The 26069-nt window shown below is 44.0% G+C and overlaps 1 protein-coding gene across 3 annotated transcripts in view; it reads left to right on the forward strand.

Moving 5' to 3' along the window:
* FAF1 (Fas associated factor 1) overlaps nt 1-26069 on the forward strand; it is a 307409-nt gene that overhangs the window by 241872 nt on the left and 39468 nt on the right. For all 3 annotated transcript variants that reach the window (XM_030571511.1, XM_030571512.1, XM_030571513.1), the window contains one exon: nt 1241-1329. In XM_030571511.1, coding sequence (XP_030427371.1) covers nt 1241-1329 — 89 coding nt within the window. The remainder of the gene's footprint in view (nt 1-1240; nt 1330-26069) is intronic.

Consider the following 26069-nt stretch of genomic DNA (forward strand, 5'->3'; position numbering starts at 1 on the left):
GCCATTTAGGATTGTATCATCAAATGCATAGTGCCCTATGAAGTCATATGCATGTGTAGCAGGCCAAATACAATTGTTTCTGTTTGGGGAGTAGACGATTCTACTAATGAACTATAGAAAACCTTTCAAATCTTGACTAGGAGTAAATTTTCAAAAGCACCTTTTCAGAAATGACGAAGGCACGTGAGAGCCTATGTTTTAATGACTTTCAATAAGCCTTATGCTCCTAAAGGCCTAAATCCATTTTTGGAAAATGAGAATTCAGCTCCTGAGTGTCTTGGGCATTCTTGAAAATTTTACTTCCGGTTACCAGTTCAAATCTAGCTCATGTTGACAGTAACTAAAATGTATTCTCATCTGAAGGCTGTGTAGTTGTTCATGTTAGATGACTTTACAGTCTTTGCCTAATCCTAATGGACAAGTGGCCTCATACCAAAATCACACTCACAAGTGGCACTAGTTGGCACTCTGGTTAGCGGTCACAGGAGGGAAAACAAAGACTAAATGGGTCATGGTAGGAGACTGAACTGACCTTTCAACCCTATTGAAGAAGGTTGACACACGTTGCTAGGACAGCATGAGGAACCATTCACTGCAGGGGCCTGTGCTGGATTTATTTTGTGCATAGATGCAGGACTTCCCTGTCGAGAACTATGCAGTCTGGAATAGATATGCTGTAGGAGAAATAAAATTTATCACTGAAAACAAAACTGACTTTGAGTTTAATGTTGAGTTGAATCGTTTGTTTGGGTTCAGAATGATCTTTTTCCAGATTTAACTCTTTTATTTTTAACCTAGCTACCAATAGAGTCTTAATAGTAATGTCCTCTGCCATGTGACCTAAGATTAGATCTACCTAGATAGATAGTGACATATTGTAGTTGCAAAAAGCTAAAAAAAAGTCATTGATTCCTCTCACACCATTCTTTTCTCTGACATAAGACATGAAAATTATCATTAAAACTAAGTTACAGATTCTACCAATCAGTACAAAAACAAATGCTCTGATTTATACCACTTAAAAATTAAGACTACATTTGCACTTGTTAGGGTTTGCTGGTGGAACATTTTAAAATTTTTAAACAAAAAGACAAATTAAAAATATTCTAATGAGATATTAGTATTTTCTAATCACCCATTTTTCAAACACTAGTTATTCCTCATGGATTAATTCTAGAATGACTTTCCATTTTTAATAGCTGAAGTTCATATTATTAAAGTTATCTTCTTTTGTTGCTAGGTAACACAACAGTGGATGAGCTAATGATGAGACTGATGGCTGCAATGGAGATCTTCAGTGCTCAGCAGCAAGAAGACATAAAGGATGAGGTGAGAGTTGACAGTTAGTCCAGATTCCTAACAGATTTTGAGGATGATGGGGAATATAAAGGTAAACAAAAGACTTTTTGTTCCAGTAAAGTTTATTTTTGTTTTTTAATCCACATCCTTCCATCAGGGAGTAGAAAATAGTAAGTCTCCTTTATGTATTTAATTGGTTCCTTCAAAAGATCAGTGCAATTTGTTACATATTGGCTTTATTAGTCACTTTCAGGATCTTTGTTTTCTTTTTCAGAATATTGGTTATGAGTAATAGTTTACATTTCCAATAGTATTATACTAGGTTAATACAATGATACCAGGAAATGACAACGACAGACACTCCCCATGCCTATCTTTAAAGTCACAGGTGGAAAACAAAAACAGTTTGACTTTTTTTAAATGCTTATATATAGAAGGAATAAAGTACTCAGCTTAAAAGGAAGTGTTAGAACAAATAGACTCATAAAGTGCCATTGAATCAGCATTTGAAACAAAATGATATGTAAGTGATAATATGAAGTTTTCAGAAACAGTCAGTGTTTCAATTACATAGAAGTAGACACAAGCCAGGTATACAGTAGAGAGATGTTTATCTGTTACTCTATAAATTGGGAGTGACATTTTGAAGTAATGAAGTACTTAGTTAGGAATTTGTTGTAATAGGTGTGTTGCCATTCAAGATTATTGTTATCCTTGTGTATAGACATTGATTGACAATAAGTCGCTAAACACATTCTTCACATTTAAGTCTTGTGACTCATTAGTACCAGATTTACTGATTATGTTGTATAATAATGTGAATGCACACTATCTGCATCTAGATTTCCTAGTTAACTTTTTCATCTTCATTTGTGTTCTCCAAAACTCATTGATAAAAGAAATTAACTTTAATTCCTTTAATACTAAACACAAATTTTAATATGAGGGTTACAAGACAAATCCAAGGCATAGTATAATTGAATTTTTGATTGCATTTTAACTGCAAGTAGGCTGGTTTTTTATTTATTTATTTTAAGTACCTTCATGAGAAGATAAAATTCAGGTTACAAGTGAGAGTACTGAGGAAGATTCGGAGGTCTGAAATCTGTGTTGAACTGTTCAGTATGTGAAAATCTAGATTTTGTATCAGCAAAGCAGCTGAGTATAGTGTGGTGCTATTGTTATTGTAAAGGTGTACAAGAAATCTCAAAACTAAAATGAGAACTGTGTCTTATGCTTCTAATTAAAATCAAATCAATGATTTATTTTGATAGATGCTTCATTGGGTTTTTTTTAAATTTAACTAACAGAGATTCTGTACTGTCTTGTTAACTGAATGATGGGGAGTGATCACTACACCACTGCATGCAGGGAAATCCACCTGTTGCTTCAATCTAACTAGTAGTGTCCTAAAAAGTCTAGATTTCTTGCGCTATAAGAAGGTGGGATTAATGTCACTCATTTTTATATCTACTGGTGAGAATAACCATACATCATAACACTGTTATATTTAGAACAAGAACAGTCTGCCTACTAACTGCAAATTCACTAATGCTCTTTGGGGAGTTAGATTAGGGTTGAGAGAGCAATAAAACAAAGTTTATTTAAGATTGTAACAGGATCCTTAACATACCTTGGTATGTCCTTATATTATTCCATATAAGCCATGTAAGAGCTTTCGCTGGACTGGGAACCATTTACAGATGATATTTATATAGCACAATACCAAGGCATAAACAAGTAAGCTCATGACATGATGGTTATAATGCTTTGAGAGCATCAGATGAAAGGTGCTGTCTACGTACGAAAATGTAATTTTTATTATGGCAGCTTTTAGCCTGGAATTTCTTGAACCTCTGTTGTTCGTGTATTTCATCTCCCAGGTTTTCTAAAACTCTGACTCCCATTCACGTGGAACCTTTCCATTAACCCTACTGAAAACGAGGGTTATGACAAAGTGCAGCGCTCATACTAACTCCAGCTCAGTTGCATGATTATACTTTTTCATTTATTTAAGTGGGAATCCATGCACCAAATCCAATTCACCTTACCCATGACTAGTCACATGACTAAGGTGAGCAGGGTTTGCTTCTAGATTTGTAAATAGTGTTTGTTCTATTGCTTCTACTAGATATCAACATTTATAAAAATTACCTACTATACATGCTCATTGCTAATTGAAATTTCTAAGTAGTTTCAAAATTTATTTTCTTTTTCTCTCATAGCTAACAGCAGCTAGATCTCTGTTGGGACTAATTTTCTGGAGCTATATGTTTAAGCTATTTGTTACAGGAGGTTCAGGTAGCAACGCCTATATTTAAAGTTGCAAAAAACCTTTCCATTATAAGATTCTACTTTCACTTGCTTATAACGTTACCAAAATTACATAATTGAGGCTGAAATTTTCAATGGTGTTATCTGCCTCAGGCTGAACTTTTTTGGAATGTTTCAGCTAAAATGGTCATTGCTCCCAAGAATGAGCTTAGGGGAAAATACATGTATTTTCTCCATGTTAAAAGAATTCTTACAAAGTTTTTTTGAGACGCTGTAGCATCTCCATGCTTTGGAGCAGAGACCTGAAATTTGGGGCGTGTCGGGGGGTCATCCTGGTGTCAGGGATGTGCCTTTTGATGTCCCCGTGATTTGCCCAAGTTATCAGCCTCTGAAGAATCTTTGTTAACTCATGTTCAGTGGAAGTTATTAGCCACATTCTATGGAGATTCCATCTACACTGAGCTTGTCCCATCCTTTCACAGCTCCTGTGTGATAGCTTGACTGCAAATGCACCATCCACACAGAGCAGCTGAGCATGTTCCATCCTATGGTTTATGGACAGAGCAGGACTTTCTCAGCAATTACTCATCCTGGCTGCCAGCGATCACTGGCACAGGAACTGAGTGCTGGAGGACTGATTGCCTTGTGTTCTCAGTGCTCACCCTGCTGATGCCACGCAGTGAGGAGGAAACCTGGCTCTGCTACAGCGGGGTGAGAAACGGGGGGAGAGTGAAGAGAGCAGAGTGAGTGAATAACAGTAGGAGCTTGGAGGGTTAGTCGCAGGAGCTGGGCGAGAGAGAGGGACAGGAGCAGAGATGGACAGAAGAAGTGGGAGAAATAAGAACAAATAGGGGAGAGAGAGCAGGAGCTCTGGAGGAGTGGGAGGATAGCAGCAGAGTGGGGAGGGGAGCAGGGAAAATGGGCAAAAGCCAAGAATGGACAGGAATATGTGTTGGAGGATAGGAGTGCAGGGGAGACAGGTAGGATGGAGTGCGGATTGGCAGGATCCAGGGGGATAGCAGCAGGTAGGATGTAGTGAGGAAGATGGACAGGGTCAGAAAACCTCAACCTCAAATCCCGAGTCTTACGTTCCTTTGCTGTTGAGTAAATAGTTGTGAATCCCACTAACAAAGTATGCGTCTTCATCTTGGGGATTTGAGCTTAGATATTTGCTTCTCCCTAAGTACACAGAACTCCAGTTTTGTCACTAGGAATTCTGTCTGTGTAAGATCTGCTACAATATATTGCTCTAAGAGCAGAATTTTGCCCATGTCTGTCCTGGGCAGTGTGTTTCTCTCATTTCCCCCAGTTTCCTCAGCACTGTTAGCACACTGGAATGTGGCATCGTCTGCCTTGGAGATGGTAGATTGTTAATTAGTGAAAATATTTGATAAACTTTGGAGGCAAATTTACAAATGTTATAAATTCTGTGTGCGCAGAGATATTTGACTATAACTTAAATGTATTTATTATAAAATAAACATAAAATGGGTAACCTCCGATGGCCTTGGAAGTAGAAAGTAAAATTAAAACAGTATTATGTAATGTATTATTTCAAAAAGGGAGTATTTAATACGTAGTATGTACATTATGTGCTTAACAGAAGGTGTTGGCATGAGAAGAAAAATATTGTCTTTTTTGTGGTCTGGTACGTAACATGTAACTTTCTTATAAATCTTGTCCTTGACAACAACTTATGTTCAAACATCAGTGCTTTTTTTCTTTTGTGTTGAAGACCTTAATGTAGTTACATGGAATTTCTTTACTAATATGACAATAGCAAACAGGATGTAGATTCCGGATTCTGTTACTGTTTTCTTAATAGCAACAGTAAGTCATCATAAAACCACAAGGGGATAAACAGAACATTCTTTTGTGTTTGAAAAGCCAGCAGTATATCTTAATTGTAAATAAAGACATAAAAGAACTTTTTACTACATGTGAGAACTGGATACACTTCCTGTAATTAACAAAAATTTGCTAATGAGCAACATGGATAGTTGAACTTTTGTGATGGATTTCTACCTGTATGCATAGAAAAGCTTCAAAACACAGACACTTCATAATTCATGGTAGCATAGCACATGTTGCATCCCCCTCTAGTGGTTGATCCGCTACAGGATAACTGCCTGGTACTACTGGCAGCTAATGAAGTCCCTTCTTTAGCTCAAGTGCAGGGGTGCATGTTATCGTGCTGAAGCACCAATTTATAACCACCTCCCACTCACACGTCATTGGTTGGTATTGCAGGTGGGATGCTCAGCACCACAGCACAGACCTCTGCTAGCTGAGTAGAAGGAGTAATTCCTTTAGTTGGTAACAGGAATGTAGTCAGAAAAATGTTGTGCTTTAGTATCAATGTTTTAAGATAATTTACTGGTTTTGCTTCATTGGATTTTTATGAGAGTGATTTGGAAGCATATTTTTAATATGAAGTGCAAAAATCTCACCATTTAATTAGATAATTGGATTTCACTTCTGGGTTTATTTATTTGCTTTTGATTGATTAAACTTTTTTCTTAGAATCCCAAAAGAATTGCCTTACAGAAAATTAAAATGTATTTCATTTATTTGTATCCATAGTCATGGTGATCAGATTTCCTTGTCTCAGGACACAGGGGCAGACACTGTGCATTTCGATAGTTGTAGCTGGGTTGGACGTTGGTGAGGAAAGAGGCTGGTTCTTTTCAGCCACCCTCTCTTCCTCCTTGTTTACTCCTTCTACAGGCAGCCAACTCCTGCCTTCCCTGGCTTCTCTGTCCCCATCAATCCCAGGCAGGCAATCAAATACCATCCCTTCCCTCCTCTCCAACTAGCTGCAACGCACTACCCATACTTGGCTTGCAAAGATTTTGGGGACCCCAATGCATATGTGCCATGTCACCATGCTGACCATCTGCCATACTCTCCTATCTAGCACAGCATTGAATATGCCACCTTCATCTGCCTTCTGATACTGAATTGGCCATGCTACAGTGCAATGGGTTTATAAGGCATAATCAGCAGTATGCCATTATTGAGTGCATGTTAGCGTGGCAGATTCAGTAAAGAGGCCAGCAGAAGGAGATGGCAGGTTTGAGCCCAGCACAAACAATCACTGCAGGATGAAGGAAGCAGATTGACTTGACTAAGAGGTGAATGGTCAGACTGTCATCAATATAACCAGTTCTAGAGAACCATAGACCAACCCCATGGATATGTGAGGTTAGATCAATGGATGGATATAAACATAGGCAAATGATGGGTTCCCCTGGGGTGCCACCTGGAACTGGGCTACCACTGAGCCCTCTGACCCACCACCCTGAGCTCCCTATCACACTGTGCTGCTGTGACAACCTGCAGACATGCTCCCAGTCTTACATTTCCACCAGCGTACACAATGGTAGGGACACACCCCACTGCAGTTACATGCAGGCTCTCTGACCAGCCACTGCATGTGAACCAGCAATAGAGAGGCTACAGCCAAAATAACCTGCAGCTTCGCAGTCTAGTACCCCAGAGCTGTACCGTCCTATCCTGGTCCAAACCCCAACCACCATAAATGTATTATCCAGTTCGCCTCCCCCTCAATGTGGAGAGGAATATGCAACAACCTCTGCCCCTTGAGGTACAATTTCCCCTGCACTTCAGTCCAACTTACTGGTTTAGATAAAGTAAAAACAAGTTTATTAATTACAAAAGATAGATTTTAAGTGATTATAAGAGATAGCAAACAGATCAAAACAGATTACCTAGCAAATAAACAACAACCGCAAACTAAACTTAATATACTAGACAAACTGGATATGAATTAGCAGATTCTCACCCTAACTGATGGTACAGGCAGACTTACAGATTCTTAAGGCACAAGCTGCATTAGCTTTATAGCTTGGGTTTCTCAGGTCTTCATACACAGGCTAAAAATCTGTTTAGCCTGGATCCAGCACTTCCCCCAGTTCAGTCTTTTTCCTCAGGTGTTTCCAGGAGTCTTCTTGTTTGGGGAGTGAAGACCAACAAATGTCACTCCCTGCCTTATGTAGCTTTAGCATATGACAGGAATCCTTTGTTCCAAAACTTGGTTCCCAGACTGGATTGTGGAAAAATACTGACATCCCAAGATGGAGTCCAGAGACATGTGGTCTGGTCACATGTCCTTGCAGTGTTATAGCATCCATTGCTTACAGGCTGTCCAAAAAGTTCACAGGAAGGTTAAGTTCTTTCAGGGTCCATTGTCTTTGCTGATGGGCCATCAGCCCTGTCTGGCTTCTTCGTTGTTGTACCAGAAAGGCTAGCTGTGGGTGTGAGCACGATTGAAATACAGATACATAGTCAATGGCCCTAACTTTAGATACAAATATGATACTTGCATGCTAATAGGATAATCATATTCAGCAAATCATAACTTTTCCAATGACACTTCATGTGACCCATGTTGTACAAAATGCATCATAATTGTGCCATAATCCTATCATCATCATATCACTGTGAAGAGTATGGGGTCATTGTCACAAGGCACACACAACATGAAGGGATTTCTTTTTCTCTCCTTTTTCTTCTCTTTTTGGGCCTGGCAAACTAAAATGAGGTACTTATCTATCTGGTAGACAGGGATGATGGGCTAGTGTGACCCTACTGAAACAAGGAGTTGCATTTGGCACTTTCCTGCACAAGAGAAAGTGACTGTCCCAAGGAAAGATTCAACTATGCCTGTTCCCACCGCTACCCTGTGGGGGTGGTTACACCAGAAGCAGCGTTAAGTTCTTTCAGAAGATCTGTAGGAATGATGCCAATGGACGCTACACTAGTGATGTCATGAACCAGTGCATACCACTGGCTGTCCTAGCTATGTCCCCTCCCCTGGCCAGCACTACCCACTTCTGGAGATGAACTGTCATCTTTGGGCCCACCACAACCTTCCGTGGAGCGTTTTTTGCTCTTGGGGGAGCCCTGAATCAGAAACTGGCAGAAGCTGGCACAGTGTAGGCCAACAAGTCAATAGGCCTTTTCAGTAGACTGAATCTGATGGGGCTGCATGGCATTCCTCAGTCCTCAAAGTACTGATCTGGGAAAAGCAAGAAAAAGTAGTAATAATTTAATATGCTTTTTGTGTTTGGGGTGTGTACAGTGCTAAAAAGATATCGCCTCAGCTTCTTTGTTTACATTTGTTGGCTCTCAATTTGATTGTTGACTGATCATTTCAGCATTGCATGAATGTCAAGAAGAGAGTCTGAATTTGTCACATATGAAACTAATGTGAAAAGATCCATGATTAAATACTGGCATTAAAATACAACACACCTGTTCTGAGCCTATCCTAAACATTTTTTCCTTTCTTGCCTGAGGAGGAGACTTCTCAATGGATTACAGTAACACTTTTTGACAAGCTTATACTGGGTGGAGTTCCCATGTAATGACATGGCTCATTTGATGATATCTCAGTAATGCATTCTTTTTATTTTTGCTGTCAAAATTTATTACTGTAAAATATTGACTGTTACACAGCTGGTCCAACTTCTTCACATGTTATTTAAGTAACAGTAGGTCTAACATAGTGTTTATTTTTCTAGTTAGGCAACGTTAATGCTCTTGCTTTTGGATTAAACTTCAAGGTATATAGATTTTACCTACAATTGCTTGAAAAAGCACTTTATTTTTACAAATCCAAATTAAAATTTTCCATTCACTCTAAATTACCCTCAACTGACACTTCACTTTTACTTGCAAAAAAAGAATATCTGTCTAAGAACTTTTTAAATGGAAAAACTGTTGTAAAGAAATTACAGTTGACACTAAGCCTTGCCAAAGTGTGGAAATGCAAAGTCAAAGGCATTCATTCTGATCACAGGTCACACTTGTTTTCCCTAGTTATTGCTATGGTCTGAGCGGGAAATAGCAGGTTTGTTTCCTATGTAATTGCTGGATGGAGATTTGAATATACAAAAAAGAAGCCACGAATACACCCTAATTTCACAGCAGAAGCTATTTATAAAAATATGTTCGTATCTGTGTTCATCCAGAAACTCTGTCTTTAAAACAATGATTCATTTGACCTAGAATAATATGTGCTATTTTCATAACTCTGTACTCAATCTCCCTACTTCAACATTACTACTCTCACAGGGGAAAAAAAACTACCTGAATTGTAAATGGCAGTTTTCTGCATTAACTACAAGACCTGAAATAGTCAGTAGATACTCTCCCATGCTGCCGACCAGGTTGTAAGCCCCAGATTTTTAGGAGATTTAGGCATTGCGGTATTCTGCATTGCAATGCCTAACCGATTTAGGATCCCATGCTTCACTCCTTTTTGAAAATAAGATTTTATGCTCCTAAACCAGTTGGGTGTTGCAATGCTGAGTGCACCAACACCAAAATAAATACTTTAAAAAATTCTGGGGCCAAATATCCAGGAGGAGCGGCTCTTGGGGATCCTTAATTTGTAGTGTTTTTCCTAACTAATGCACAAAATTCAGCAGTTTGCAATGAGCCTTGCAGTCTCTGGTGTGAAGAAGTGAGGTTCAACTGTACTCCGTTCTCCTTATCTCTTCCCTCTTCCATTGTTTAGTCCTGTCTCCCTATCTTTACTCCCTACATTATTGCCCTTGCCAATGACTCGATTCTGATACCTTCACCACTCTAAAATGAGCCATTGTCCACTTCTTTCTTCAGCAAACCCTTCTTTGGTGCTGCCAGTATAGTAACTCCTTCGTATATGTAACTGTCCCTTGTTCAGCAAAGTGCTTGGGAAAGGAGCCTTCTGTCATCTCGCCAGTGACTTGGTACACAACAGGGATTCAATTTCTGCATTCTAAAACAACCTGATTGGGACAAATGTGGTTTTTTTCCTCCCCAGTGTAATGTTCCATAGTAAGTTTTGCTAAAGGATTTCTCTCCTTAAAAAAAAAACAAAAAAACAAAAAAAACCAGCAGCTCTGATATTTGGAAAGTCCATTTAAAACAAATGATCAATGCTAAATTGTTGTTTTGTCCTAGGTACCATTTATAGTGTAAGTATGTCATCTCATTTGTCATATGAATGTCATAACCATTGGCATCATTTCTGTAGTTCTCACATGCAAAATGCAATTTTGCATGCACTTTTATAGCATATGTATTTCACACCATATGTGTCTAAGTTATACAATGTACAAATCTGTCCTCTTCAATGAATCAGACTAATGCCTTCATTGCACTGGTTTGTTTAGACAAACTGGGTGTTTTTCATAAATACTCCCAGGAACAGCCTGAAGCATTTGTAGTTTTTTAACTTCAGGAGTGGTTCAGTGAAATGAAGAGTTTATTTCAAATAAACTTTCAGCATTTGTAAATGCCACTTTCTGGCTTACGTTCCCAGAGGCAGCTCTGCGGGTTCTGGTGCCCTGTGCAAACATGCAAATCTCCAACTCATAGTCATCTACTCAAGTTTTGTTATCCTGAAGGTTTGATTGTGATTACTCCTTCTTCCTTTATGATAGAACTGACCCTGCTGGACAATCCATGAAGTAAGGTCTGGCACAACTCACTAAGGTAATCTCCATGCAAAACCGAGATCTAGAGTTAAATCCTGACCTCCTACAGAACAGGCCACAGGAGTGCCAAAGTTAGAAGAGAAACTCCACAGCATTAAGGCATGCTGATTTTCCACCAAATCATCCCATCAAAGAGGCAGAGTTTGCCATCCCATGTAACTGGAAGGACCATAGGAATTCCTATTCCAGATCAGACCAGAAATCCACCTAGACCTGTGTCTGACAATGGCTGCTAACAGATACTTCAGAGGAAGGTGCCAGAAACACTGCAGTGGACAATTACAGAATTATTCTCATAGGGAAAGTTTCTTCCTGACTCTGCCTGTCACTTTGTGGTTGGCTTAGTCCTACAAGCATCTTTTCTAAAAATATTTATTATTTTTTTATCCTGTCTAGTGTAACTTTGGGTGTTCTCATCCATATAATGTCTAATTCTTTTTCCGATTCCTGCTGATTGGTTTGTGTCCAAAATCTTGTAGCAGTGAGTTCCATAGATTAAATATGTATTGTGTGAAAACATATTTCCTTTTAAATTTGTTGCTTTTCAATTTCGTTAATATCCCCTTGTTCTTGTGTTATGAAAAAAAGTCAACAGGAACACACTATGTAATTTCTCTAGAGTCTTCATTAATTTGGTTTAATTCTAGTATGTCTCTTATTTGCTGCCTCTTTAAAATGAACAGTCCTGTTTTTTTTCAATCTTTATTCATATGGAAATCTTTCCAGACTTCTAATTTTCACCTGTGACTGAACTGCTTCTACTTCTGTTAAATCCTTTCGTGACGTGGGGTGACCAGAACCAAAAGCACCATTCTGTGTTAGAATGTACCCAGGATTCATATAGTGGCATTACGCTGTTTTCAGTATTTTTTCTGACTAATTCCTTATGCCTGCTAACACTTGTTTTGCCTTTTGGACCAACATGGCACACTGAACAGATGTTTTCCCTGAGCGCTCCACAGTGGCTCTCAGGTTTTTTCCTAAGTGGCTGCAGTTCATTGAAAAACAGAGGCCTTCTGGCCCTGTCAGTTATCCAGTACCCATAAGGGTGGATCTTGAGGCATCCATGGAGAGCTGGGGCAATCATGTGGAGTCCCATTGTCTCCATTCTGCTGCTTCCTAGATCTGCATTCACCATGGCAGCACAACTCCTTTAAATGTGAGTACCTCCGACTCTTCCCATTAGGGGTGGGGGACTGGCAGCATGGAGCAGGCCTTCATGGGAGCTGACAGGTTCTTTTTCATTTCAACAGCTCCAAATTCCTTCAGGTCCACTCATTGGCTGTTTGCTCCATTCTCTTTCCACCCCTTGCCCTCATAGCCCCTACTCTTCCAGCCTAACCCTTCATGCTTCTGCCCCTCCTTTTCTTCCTCTCGCCATCACCCCCTTCCTTCCTTCCTCCTCCCTCTATGTCCCCACTCCCTTCTTTCTACCCTCTCCTCTCTCTCCCACTCAGAAGATATTGGGGTTTTTTTAAGGATGGGGTATTAACCACCCCTTACTGATCACTTGGCTTGTAGGTTGTCTCTCCCCGCCCCCTTCGTCTTGCCTGTTCAGATTATAAATTCATCAAGGTAAGAATGGGAGCTTCCTTTTTTGCTGAAGTCAATGGAAGTCATGTGAGCTCATCCAAAAGCAGAATTTAGCTGTAAAATGGTACTTGTATGAACAGAGGGTGTTTTCTTTTGTTGGTTTAATTCAGTTTCTTTGTATGTAAATCCATCCTCACTTGCCTGGATTTTCCTTTAATGCATACATAACGAAGTGCCTGCTCTGACTTGTGTAAGAACAGTAGAAGAACCTCGATCCAAATGAATGACTCTTTTATGAGTACTGTTGTTAGTTTTTCTTTCTGCAATGCAATGAGGCTTTCTTTGTATTGCAGAAGCTTTTTATAGGATAAAAGAATATATTTTCTCTTGAGAGATCTTCAAAAAAGAATCTTGGGGGAATAATACTGTTCAGTTCTCCATGTAAGAAGGGTAACTTAATGTAAAATCTTAGAGTTAACTTTTACTTGAGCTTAAAAGTAAGACACATTTTCATTCACTTCTTATTTGGTTTTTACTTAATTTTTTATTTTATTTTATTTACTAAAAAGAAGACAAGCTAATATTATCCCAGCCATGCCTGGGATAATAGCTGCAATCTCGCTATCCCTTCAGTATTTTAAAAGGGCTTCCTTCCACGTAAGCTGTGTATTAGAAATCTTGTAATATCAGCATTCTGACACCAAATGGAAGTATAATGACTTTTTGACATTGGATAATGTAACGTTTCTGAGTGACAGCTCAACAATGAGAAATTCCAGCAGCTTTACTTTATATTCAAATGGTTAGCTTTGTGAATTCTACTATAATTTCCTCTCAATCTACTCATGTATGGTCAAAGAGCTATTACACTTGTTTCATACAATTACTATTTTATTTTCAAGGTTTGCTTTCCACAATTTTTGTGGCATCTCAAGCACCACTGCTTTTCCTCAATTGAGAGATATGCGCACACATGCTTATAATATATAATACCATATATTTCATATGTCTGCTTACATAATGTGTGTATATTATATTAATGGTAATAGTAATGATCTCCAGCGTGATTAAGATCATGTTTAAGATCTTGTTCACACATTATGCTTTTGAGCCAGTGCAAGATAAACTGTCAGTATCCTAATTTTGCCAGCAGCCTTAAGTGAACAATATTGTTAGACTGCTGTCAAGGAGGTGAAATGTCACTTGCTGTCCATTGACTTGTGAAGCACTTAGCAAGTGTAGCTTGAAAAACTGAATTTATTTAGTTGTGATGCAAAATGGAATCATGCTTCCATAATAAAATAAACTTTAAAAATATGATATTAAAGCAAAGTGTTTGAAAAATGTAATCATTGCTGTTTGTGAAACTTCATGCTCCACCATAATAGTGAACAGAACAAAGCTTTTCTTAAAAATTCAAACTTATGTGGGAAAAAGTATATAGCTACTAAGTGAATCATTGAAAAACATTAGTGTGTGGTTTTCAGTTTTGCTAAAGCTTTACAAAATGGTAAAATATGCTCATTAAAATAGTTGCACAGGAATTTACAGCCAAATTCTGCACAGCTCCCATTGATTTCAGCAGGCATTGAGTATGTGTAATTGAGACCAGAATTTGGTCATTAGCAAAGATTTTTAATTGGTGTATGCATTAATATACTTCAGGCAAATTTATCAAAAATTCAGCAATTTTAATTGAAATAACACAATGTATTCATACTTTGATCTTACAAAACTTACATTTGTTTTTAAAAATTGATGCCTTTTTTCTCATAATTTTCAATCTGCAAAAACAATTTGGATGTGACTGCATGCTCCGTTAGTCCTAGATACAGATATATTGTGCAGACCTGACCCAGAATCCCACAGCTCATAGCTCTGTCGTGCTGAGAGAGACAGACCCCCATGAAATATCCACTGCTCGAAGGCAGAAGCCATGGGGTTCTTATTGCACCTCCTCTACTAACTAGTGTTAATATATTTGTGCAATTTGTAACATTGTTATTGTTGACCAAGGCCTCCTATACCTACTCTAGGAAGCAGGTAGGTAGATTCCCCCATTCCACCCCCAATTTTTAGTTTTTAACAAATAAGGTTGCATGCGGTATCTTCTGGAAGAGCCGGAAATACAACCAGGGTCTCTGATATGAAAGAGCTTCTTTTCATCCACTTTGCTCCTCCGCCTTTCAGAATGATTGAGCCAAATATATGTGCTTGGCTGTGCAGTTCAGGATATGGGCATTTACCTATACAATTAATGCATGAAACTTGACTCACTTTCACTCTTATTAATATCTAACTCATGTTCTGTTTCTGATGCACTAGTAGGAAATTATTTGATTTTGCAGCAGTAACAGAAGGATATTATTTGACTTCTCCCTTTAAGAAACAACTGGGTTTTTTTACTTTTATTAGTATTTCTTTATTATATAAACTATGGTTTGTATAATTTTATAACAATACCTTATGTCATTGGACTGGAACTCAGAAAGTCTGAGTTTAATAGCCAGCTCTGCCCCAGATTTTCTGTGTGACTTTGGGCAAAACATGATCCATCTGTGCCTGAATTTCAACGTAAATTGGGGCCTTACAAGGCAGTTCTCAACTAATGTACTCTTTCTTTGATAGATGAAAAAATCATACAAGATTGTTGGTTTACAGGCACAGTTACACAACTAATAATTTTCTTTACTTTCTGCACCCTTTCACCATTACACATGGTAGCTCCTTTGACAAGTGTTTTCTTCAGGTCCTCTCATTACATTGTCATATCTCTCTTGTTTTTGTTTTCTGGCAACAATGAGTCATCCTTACTGCTTTGTGTGATGTCTCTGGAGAAGAGACTTGGCTAGAGTAATGAACAATATTTTAAATGAAAAGAACCCAATATACAATATGGAAATTTTATCCAGGGTGTAACTGCGAGCCAGTAAAATATTATAGCTTTGCTAGAATATCTCCTGACTTGTTTGTTCTTGCAAAGTAGTAGTAAAATCAACTATAGCCATAGTTCTCAACCTTTTTTTTACCCAGGGACCCCTAAACTTAAAAACACAAACCTGCAGACCTCCAACCAGAGGCAGCATGTAGGGTGGCCCACCTGCCTCTGCAGGTTTCTGCCTTCCATTTGGCCCTGCTCTCTGAGGTGCTGATGTAGCAGGGCAGAGAAGCGCTGTGTCTCCTTGGCTAGCTGCTGCCTGCTCGTGGAGTCAGTGGCTGTGAAGCAACCCCTTCTGCTGGCGGGGGGGGATCTTTCTGCAGTGATGCTCCAGTTTTTGGTTGCGGCCCGCCTCCAACTCAGACAGGCTGGGTGGCCTGCTGAGGTCTGTCAGGGGGTGGAAGTGATGCTTCCTCTCCAAGCCCCATCTAGGGCTGAAGCCCAGTTTATTTTGGTGGATGCCCTGAAACCTGCTTATGGGCCCCTGGACAACTGGTTTGAGAATCAGTGGACTATAGCGTAGCACAAATATATACATAGAAAAATTTTATTTGATTACATCTTTTTCCTAGCTAAAAAGTCTAGATGCTAGTGCTATCTAGTCTACCTAGGAATTTGACTTTAAGATCCAAGTATGAACAGTAGTACTGGGTCTCTGCTGTGTAATTGTTTACCTCTAGATTTAGGTTTAGCTATGGGATTTCACATCTTTCTATCAGGATCAGCCAGTCATGCATAATAAATCTTTACATTCCTGACATCCTTTTCATAACCCATCCTCTCTAGGATGTTCACTGCCAAGAATAGGAGGAAATAAGCTATTAGGAAAATGCTTGAAACTCATATCAGAATGCTTGGAAAAAACCCTACAGTGTCAACCTTTGTGGAAGTTCTTCCCTCTCATCCAGCAGACATAATTTAAAGCAATGGGTACTGTGCTCCATTTGAAAGGATTATTCAATATTCTGTGAAATAAGTCATAGTTTGCTGTAAGTAAATAGATTCCATCTTCAGCACAAATAATTGTTTGTGCATGTTGTTTCCTGTTCTTTTTTCTTTGATTCTTATTTTGCATTTTAAAACTGCCAATGTAGTATTTCTTACCAAAGTTCTGGTTTGGGATTTGGCATTTGTGCAGAGAGTTTTGGTAGACAGTTTTTTACAAACTTGAAACCTGCCTTTAGTTAACTTTTTGACTTTGATTAAGTAGTCTAATGGAATTACATTGTTAAGTTATGGCCTCTTGTTCTTCTGAGAAAAGAAAGAAGCAGTAGTTTGCACCTGACCTTTCAGTTTTCCCTAAGGTACCACTGGACTTTGGAGTGACCTTTGAAATTCAGTTAGAGTTTGATGTACCAAGTTGCAAAAATTGAAAGTTAAAAAGGTTCGCTTTCTGAAGCAAATGTTAGGAAGGTTTTCAAAATGCCTCTCTTCCCCCAAACTATCTGTGACTTGTCTTCTCTCAATAAGCTAGTTTGTGACCATTCTGTTTCTCACAATCTTAAGGTGAATATACTAGGGCTTCTAACGACCAAAAGTCAGGAAGGGTAGGAGGGAAACAGGTTGTTCACAATGGCTGGAATCCTTGTTCATCGCTGCAAATATTACTGTTATAACTTACAGTTCTTCTTCGAGTGGTTGTTCATGTCCATTGAAAGTATGGGTGTGTGCATGCCATGTGCATGCCAGCCAGAAGATTTTCCCCTAGCAGCGTCCGTAGGATCGGCCCTGGCGCCCCCTGGAGTGGCACCACTACAGCGCCCTATAAAGGGGCCTGCCGACTCTCCACCCCCTCAGTTCCTTCTTACTGCTGGTGATGGCTAGCTGGAACTTCTCTTGCGCATAGCAAGTTAGCAGTGTCCTATCCTTGTGTATAGTCGGTGTATATAGTTGTGTTATAGCTACTTTACTTAGATCATTGTATATAGTTCTTTGTAGTCGGGGAGTTCCCCCCCAAGTTTTTGTCACCCGCTGGGGCATGCCCGGGTCTCCTGGGTTTAAACTCTGCAAGGACTGCGGGAAATTCATGCCCAAGAGTGACCCACACTCTGCTTGTTTGAGGTGCCTCGGACAGAGCCACCAAAAGGACCGGTGCTCTATCTGCAGAGGCTTCTGCCCGAGAGCTCTCAAAAACAGAGCTCAAAGACTTAGAGTCCTCCTGATGGAGGCTGCCCTGTGGCCACCCTTGGACCCGGAACCGACCGAGGCGGTGCCCAGCACGTCTTCCTCGGTGCGGAGCGCCCCGGCACCGGCATCAGGACTTAGGGCCCAGCCCAAGTCATCAAAAATCCGGCACCAGACAGAGTCGGGTCATAGTAAGTCGGCCTCGGTGCGGCACCGCTCACCATCAGCGGTGCCCGCCAAGAAGAGAGAGCCGGTGAGGGAATGGTCTCCCCACCAGGATCCGAGGCCGAGGCTGACGCCACCCGCGGTTACAAGCGGACAGGCTGGGCTACAGCCCTCAGCTGCTCCGTTGACTCCCGCACCGCAGAGAGGGCGGTTGAGTCCAGACCGGCCTAGATCCCCGGACCTCAGCGGAGACTTGCGCCTCCCTTTGACACCGGAGGCGTTCGAAGCAGCCTCAGACTTGATGGGACTCCCGGCGCCGGCCTTCCCGCACCGTAGGAAGTTGCCTACCGTGGCCCATCCCCCAGTACAATCGAGGGGAAAGCCGGCCATGCTGTTGCCTCCTTCCCCGCACCGTGCTACTAAGGCGGCACCGGACCAGATAAGGGGCTCCCCGCCGCCTCAGCACCAATCTCCAACGGCACCAGGTGCTGCTTCCCCCTGGTCTTCATACTCAGAGACTTCAGACTCAGAGGCAGACTCCTACCGCTTCAGCCGGTTGCGGAGCAGGAGATCGGTTTCGGGGGCGAGCCACCAGAGTTACCCACAGTGGCAGCAGCATGGCAGCTGCCCTCGCAGTGGCCATTTTGGACCCCCTGGGCCTAACACCAGTTGGTAGGCCAGGCGTTTGATCTTCGATCGAAATCAGCCTCGATCTCCTCGGCGTCAGTGGCCCCAGTGCAGCTGCCTCCTCCACCGGCACCGTTGCCGGGCAGGGGTGTGCCATATCCAAGTTCAGCACCCCCAACCCGGCAGCGGCACCAGCAGCAGCTTCAATTTGGGCTCTACAGGCACCGCCCGATACGCCAAGCTGCTCGCTGGCGACCCCGGTACCGGTTGCGGTGCCGCATTTAGAATCAGAACCGGCACCACAACCACAGTACCGTGTGCTGCAGGACCCCAAAGGGCCACATGCACTGGAGGAAGGGCCGATCCATGTAATTTCCTCATCTTCCTCCCCAGGCAAAGCGGTCTCGGGCACGGCTGCGGCACCGGCCCTGGAGGACACTCAAATCTTCCAACAATTGCTCTAGTGAGCAGCTCAGAGCCTCGCAATCCAGGCCGAGGAAATCAAGGTGGACGCGGACCCTGTAGTAGACATCCTGGCTCCCTCAGGGCCATCCAGGGTGGCTCTCCCCCTGATAAAGACTATAGCAGATACATCCCGCACCTTATGGCAAACGCCAGCCTCACTGGCCCCTACTGCGAAGAGAACGGAGTGGCGCTATTTCGTCCCCTCTAAAGGGCATGAACACTTGTACACCTCCCCCCCCCGGACTCCCTGGTGATGAATGTGGCCAACCAACAGGAGCGTCAAGGGTGTCAGGGATCAATACCAAAGAGCAGGGTTGCTAAAAGACTCGACCTCTTTGATAGAAAAGTGTACTCCACTGCAGGGGTACAGTTCCGCATTGCCAACCAACAGGCAATTGTAAGCGAATATGGTCATAACACATGTTCAGCCATGTCAAAGTTTACGGAGCTCCTTCCCCAGGACTCGAGGTCATAGTTTTCGGCCCTAGTGGAGGAGGGAAAGCTGATCTCCCGAGCCTCTCTCCAGGCCGCCTTAGATGCAGCGGACTCAGCCTCGCGCACCCTGGCCACGGACCTAGTCATGTGGCAGGGGGCCTGGCTCCAGGTCTTGGGCCTGCCCTACGAGGTCCAGCAGACCATTCAAGACCTCCCCTTCGAGGGGCAGACGTTATTTTCAGAAAAGACGGACAAACGTCTGCACAGCCTAAAGGACTCGCAGGCCACGCTTCGCTCACTGGGCTTGCATACCCCGACGACCCAGCGCAGGCACTTTAGGCTGCAGACGGCCCCACGCCCCTACCAGCCTCAGACTCACCAGGAGCTGGGGCACAGGCGGGGCAGAAATGGTGGGAGGCGTCACCAACGCCACCCCTCCGGCCAGGCATCTGGTCAATCGAGACCACCATCGGGCCCTAGACCCACTATTTGATGGTACGGTCGAGGGTGACCTACCTATCGAGACTCTGGATCCGTCTACCCCTACCTTTGGGTCACGTCTGTCCCCCTTCTACCATGCCTGGTCCCGAATCACGTTGGACAGCTGGGTGCTTCGCACGGTAGAGAGGGGATATTCTATCCAGTTCTCCTCCCTCCCGCACCACCAGCCCCCATCTCCGTCCCTCTTCAGGGACCCATCTCATGAGCAACTTCTAACTCAAGAAGTGAAGTCCCTCGCAGAGGCAGGGGCGGTGGAGGAAGTCCCCCGGGAGCTCAGGGGCAAAGGCTTCTACTCCCGGTGTTTCCTAATACCGAAGACGAAAGGGGGCCTGAGACCCATCCTAGACTTGCGGCGGCTGAACAAGTTTGTGCGAAAGCTCAAGTTCCTCATGGTCTTCCTGTCCTCCATTATTCCTTCCCTGGATCCAGGCGATTGGTATGCCGCCCTCGACTTAAAGGACGCTTATTTTCACATTGCCATAATTCCCCGGCACCGTCGGTACCTCAGTTTGTCGTGGCCGACGCCCATCTGCAGTTCACAGTGCTCCCGTTCTGCCTGTCAGCTGCTCCAAGGGTCTTCACAAAGTGCATGGCAGTCGTGGCGGCCTTCCTGCGCAGGCGGGGCATCCATGTATTCCCCTACCTGGACGTCTGGCTCATAAAGGGCCGCTCCAAGGAGCAGGTGGAGACCCAGGTGTCGTTCATCAGGTGGACCTTTCTCAATTTCGGCCTCCTCTTGAACGAAACCAAGTCCACCCTGTCTCCGACGCAATGAATAGAGTTCAGAGGAGCAGTTCTGGACTCCACCCACACAAGGTTGTACCTGCCGGAATCCAGGTTCTGTGCGATCTCCGAGCTCATTCTCTGACTGCACCGTGCCCCAATTACAACAGCGCGAGTTTGCTTCCAGCTGTTGGGTCACATGGCAGCATGCACCTATGTGATAAACCATGTCAAACTCCAACTTCGCCCGCTACAATCCTGGTTAGCGACAGTATATCGCCCAGCCAGGGACCCCTTGGACTCAGTGGTGTCCATTCCCCACTTGGTGCTAAGCTTGCTGCAGTGGTGACCCGCAGAAAGTGTGCATGGGTGTCCCCTTCGCTGCCCCTCAACCCTCCCTCTCCCTCCGGATGCCTCGGATTAGGGTTGGGGAGCGCACCTGGGACACCTCAGGACTTAGGGCTTGTGATTGCCGGAGGACCTCAAGTTGCATATCAATGTCAGGGAGCTGAGAGCAGTTCGCCTGGCTTGTTTGACCTTCTGGTCCCACCTGGCCGGCAGATGTGTTTCAGTCCTCTCGGACAACACGTCGACAGTCTTTTATATCAACAAACAGGGGTGCACGCTCCTCTCCCCTGTGCGGGGAAGCTCCCATGCGTCCACAATGCTACCTACCTGACGGCGTTCTACCTTCCGGGGGAGCAGAACAGTTTGGCGGACACCCTCAGCTGCTCGTTCCAGGATCACGAGTGGTCCCTCTGATGGGACATGGTACGCTTAATTTTCCAGCTTTGGGGCTTTACCCGATTAGACCTGTTCACCTCGAGGGAAAACAGAAAGTGCCGACGGTTCTGCTCCCTCCTGGGTCGCAATCGGGGTCTCTGTTGGACGCCTTCCTACAGTCGTGGGGGGTCGGTCTGCTCTATGCCTTTCCTCCAATCCCCCTGATACACAGGGTGATTTTGAAGATTTGCAGGGCCCATGCGCGGGTGATCCTGATAGCTCCGGCGTGGCCGTGCCAACATTGGTACATGTCACTCCTGAAGATGTCCGTTCAGGTGCTCCTGACGCTGCCCCTGCTCCTGGACCTGATCACACAGGACCGGGGCTCCCTCCGCCACCCGAACCTGGAGTCCCTTCACCTCACAGCATGGATGCTCCATGGCTGAACCTGGTGGAGATGCAGTGCTCCTTGCAGGTCAGACAAGTGCTGCTTGATAGTAGGAAACTGTCAACTAGGGCCACCTACCTGGCCAAATGGAAGCACTTCTGCATATGGTCGAGTCAGCGAGGTCACAGTCCGCTGGGGGTCCCAATCCCCATTGTCCTAGACTATTTCTCCACCTTAGACAACTGGGCCTCTCCCTGTCCTCGATTCATGTTCACTTGGCAGCCGTCTCGGCTTTCCATCTGGGAGAAGGGGGTACCTCGGTGTTTGTGAACCCGCTGGTCGGGCATTTCCTCAAAGGCTATTTCCGCATGCTCATCAGCCGGCCCCTGCTTGGGACCTGAACCTGGTCCTCTCCGCCCTCTCAGGACCTCCCTTTGAGCCTCTGGCTTCGTGCTCCCTGTTGTACTTGTCGTGTAAGACCGCCTTCCTGGTGGCAATCACCTCAGCCAGGAGGGTGTCGGAGCTCAGGGTGTTAACATCCGAGCCCCCTACACTGTCTTCTATAAGGACAAGGTCCAACTTAGACCTCACCCAGCTTTCCTACCCAAGGTCGTCTCACAGTTCCACATGGGTCAAGATATTTTTCTCCCTGTGTTTTATCCGAAACCACACTCTTCCAATGAGGAGCGGAGATTACATTCCCTGGATGTCCGCAGGGCCTTGGCTTTTTACATCGAGCGTACCAAGCCGTTTAGACGCTCCACTCAGCTCTTCATCGCAGTGGCGGATAGGATGAAGGGGCTCCCAGTCTCCTCTCAGCGAATCTCTTCTTGGATCGCGACCTGCATCTGGGAATGCTACCGCGTAGCTAAGACTCCTGTCCCTCCGGTCACGGCCCACTCCACTAGGCCCCAGGCCTCCTCTGTGACGTTCCTGGCTCAGATCCTGACTCGGGAGATTTGTAGAGCGGCCACATGGTCCTCCATCCACACGTTCTCATCACACTACGGCATCACGCACCAGGCTAGGGATGATGCAGCCTTCGGTCATGCAGTACTCCAGTCAGCAGTGATCTCCAACCCCGCCACCTAAGGTTAGGCTTGTGAGTCACCTATTTTGAATGGACATGAACAACCACTCGAAGAAGAAAAAACGGTTACCCACCTTTTAGTAACTGTTGTTCTTCGAGATGCGTTGTTCATGTCCATTCCAATACCCACCCTCCTGCCCCTCTGTCGGAGTGCCGGCAAGAAGGAACTGAGGGGGTAGAGGGTCGGCGGACCTCTTTATAGGGTGCCGTAGTGGCGCCACTCCAGGGGGCGCCAGGACTGACCCTACGGACGCTGCTAGGGGAAAATCTTCCGGCTGGCATGTACGTGGCGTGCGCACACCCCTACTTTGAATGGACATGAACAACACATCTCGAAGAACAACAGTTACTAAAAGGTGGGTAACCGTTTTTTCAATCCTTCTCAGCAAACTGATGGTTTCAAGCATCTTTTGTTAATCAGATGTAAAAAATGGAAGACTATAGAAAAGGCCTTGGTCCCATATTTATAAAGAAAAATAGTTCACTGTAAAATGATTGTTACACTCAAGCTGGGAGTTGGTTACCTTTTTTTTGTGATTGTGTCTGCTTCTTGCTGGTGTATGCTAATGTAGAGTTCTTTTAACTGCCGATACATTAGAGTTTTGTTTGAGGTAATTCTTGACATGTTTGCATGACATAATAATTACAGTTATAATTCAAACCTCTCCAATAATCGCATTTCAAACTGAATAGTTGCCGAATGTTCTTGAGAAAGGGAAAGGCCTAGGGAAAAAATGATCAATTTGCAAAATTGTTTCCTTATGTTCAGGAAAACTAGTAGATAAATGGGAACATTAATAGAATATACTTTTAAAATATATGATACATAAATTATTAGGCGTTGAGTTTTCGTTTCTATTAAATACAGGGGACAAATTATTTCTGCTTAATGCTCTTGCAGGGTGTGTCTACACTAGAAAATTAGATCGAATTTACAGAAGTCGATCTTCAGAAAGTGATTTTATGCAGTCAGTCGTGTATGTCCCCATTAAGTGCAGTAGATCAGTGGAGTGCGTCCTCAGTACCATGGCTAGGAGTGGTGCACTGTGGATAGCTATCCCACAGTTTTCGCAGTCTCCACCGTCCATTGGAATTCTGGGTTAAGCTCTCAATGTCTGATGAGGCAGAAACATTGTCGCCGGTGGTTTTAGGTACATGGCGTCAGTCGTCCCTCCCTCCGTGAAAGCAATGGCAGACAATCGTTTCACGCCTTTTTTCAGTGCAGACGCCATACCACGGCAAGTATGGAACCTGCTTAGCTCAGCTCACCGTCACCGCTGCTGTTGTGTCCTGGGTGCTGCTGGCAGCAGATGGTGCAGTAGATCTGCAAACCATCGTCATCGTCATACACTGCTTCTGCTGCAACTCTGCTCTCCTGCTGTTGTAAATGAGCTCAGTCTCAATTGGGTAAATGATGACTGAGCTCAATAGAGTAAATGAGCTCAGTCATCCACCGCTTCCACTGCAACTCTGCTCTCCTGGTGCCATGAATCCACCCCGCAGGTCCTCTCATTGTTCGGTATAAATATCTATTCTCGTGGCATCTGTCGTCATCCACAGCTTCCGGTGCAACTCTGCTCACCTGCTCTCCTGCAGACACCATACCATGGCAAGCATGGAGCCCGCTCAGTTCACCGCTGCTGTTGTGAGCATTGTAAACACATCGCACATTATCCTGCAGTATGTGCAGAACCAGAACCTGCAAAAGCAGGTGAGGAGATGACGACAGTGCAATCATGATAGTGATGAGGACATAGACACAGACTTCTCACAAGGCCTAGGCCCTGGCAATTTGGAGATCATGCTGTTAATGGGGCAGGTTCTAGCCATGGAACGCCGATTCTGGGCCCGGGAAACAAGCACAGTCCAGTGGGACTACATAGTGTTGCAGGTCTGTGATGATTCCCAATGGCTGCAAAACTTTCGCAGGCATAAGGGTGCTTCCATGGAACTTTGTGACTTGCTTTCCCCTGCCCTGAAGCGCAAGAATACCAAGATGAGAGCAGCCCTCACAGTTGAGAAGCGAGTGGCAATAGCCCTCTGGAATCTTGCAATGCCAGACAGCTACCAGTCAGTCGGGAATCAATTTGGAGTGGATAAATCTACTGTGGGGGCTGCTGCTATCAAGGGTAGTGACTCTGGGAAATGTGCAGGTCATTGTGGATGGCTTTGCTGCAATGGGATTCCATAACTGTGGTAGGGCAATAGACGGAACACACATCCCTATCTTGGGACCGGACCACCTTGGCAGTCAGTACATAAACCGAAAGGGGTACTTTTCAATGGTGCTGCAAGCACTGGTGGATCACAAGGGACGTTTCACCAACATCAACATAGGATGGCCAGGAAAGGTACGTGATGCTCACATCTTCAGGAACTCTGGTCTGTTTAAGCAGCTGCAGGAAGGGACTTACTTCCCAGACCAGAAAATAACTGTGGGGGATATTGAGATGCCCATCGTTATCCTTGGGGACCCAGTCTACCCCTTAATGCCATGGCTCATGAAGCCATACACAGGCATCCTGGATAGTAGTCAGGAGCTGTTCAACTATAGGCTGAGCAAGTGCAGAATGGTGGTAGAATGTGCATTTGGACATTTAAAAGCTCGCTGGCGCAGTTTACTGACTAGGTTAGACTTCAGCGAAACCAATATTCCCATTGTTATTGCTGCTTGCTGTGCACTCCACAATATCTGTGAGAGAAGGGGGAGACGTTTATGGCGGGGTGGGAGGTTGAGACAAATTGTCTGGCCGCTGATTATGTGCAGCCAGACACCAAGGCGATTAGAAGAGCACAGCAGGGCACGCTGCGCATCAGAGAAGCTTTAAAAACCAGTTTCATGACTGGCCAGGCTATGGTGTGACAGTTCTGTTTGTTTCTCCTTGATGAAAACCCACTCCCTTGTTTCACTCTACTTCGCTGTATGCCAATCGCCCTCCCCCTTTCGATCACCGCTTGCAGAGGCAATAAATTCATTATTGTTTCAAAATCATGCATTCTTTATTAAGTCATCACACAAATAGGGCGATAACTGCCAAGGTAGCCCGGAAAGGGTAGGGGAGGAGGGAAACACCGGGTGGGGTGGTGGATGAGGGGAGGAGGGAAGGACAAGACCACACTGCACTTCCAAACTTATTGAATGCCACACTTTTGCTTGGGCAGTCCTCTGGGGTGGAGTGGTTGGATGCTCTGAGGGTCCCCACCACCTTCCGTTCTTGGGTGTCTGGGTGAGGAGGCTATGGAACTTGGGGAGGAGGGCAGGGGTTACATAGGGGC

Source organism: Gopherus evgoodei, chromosome 8 (assembly GCF_007399415.2).
Source record: "Gopherus evgoodei ecotype Sinaloan lineage chromosome 8, rGopEvg1_v1.p, whole genome shotgun sequence".
NCBI lineage: Eukaryota > Metazoa > Chordata > Testudines > Testudinidae > Gopherus > Gopherus evgoodei.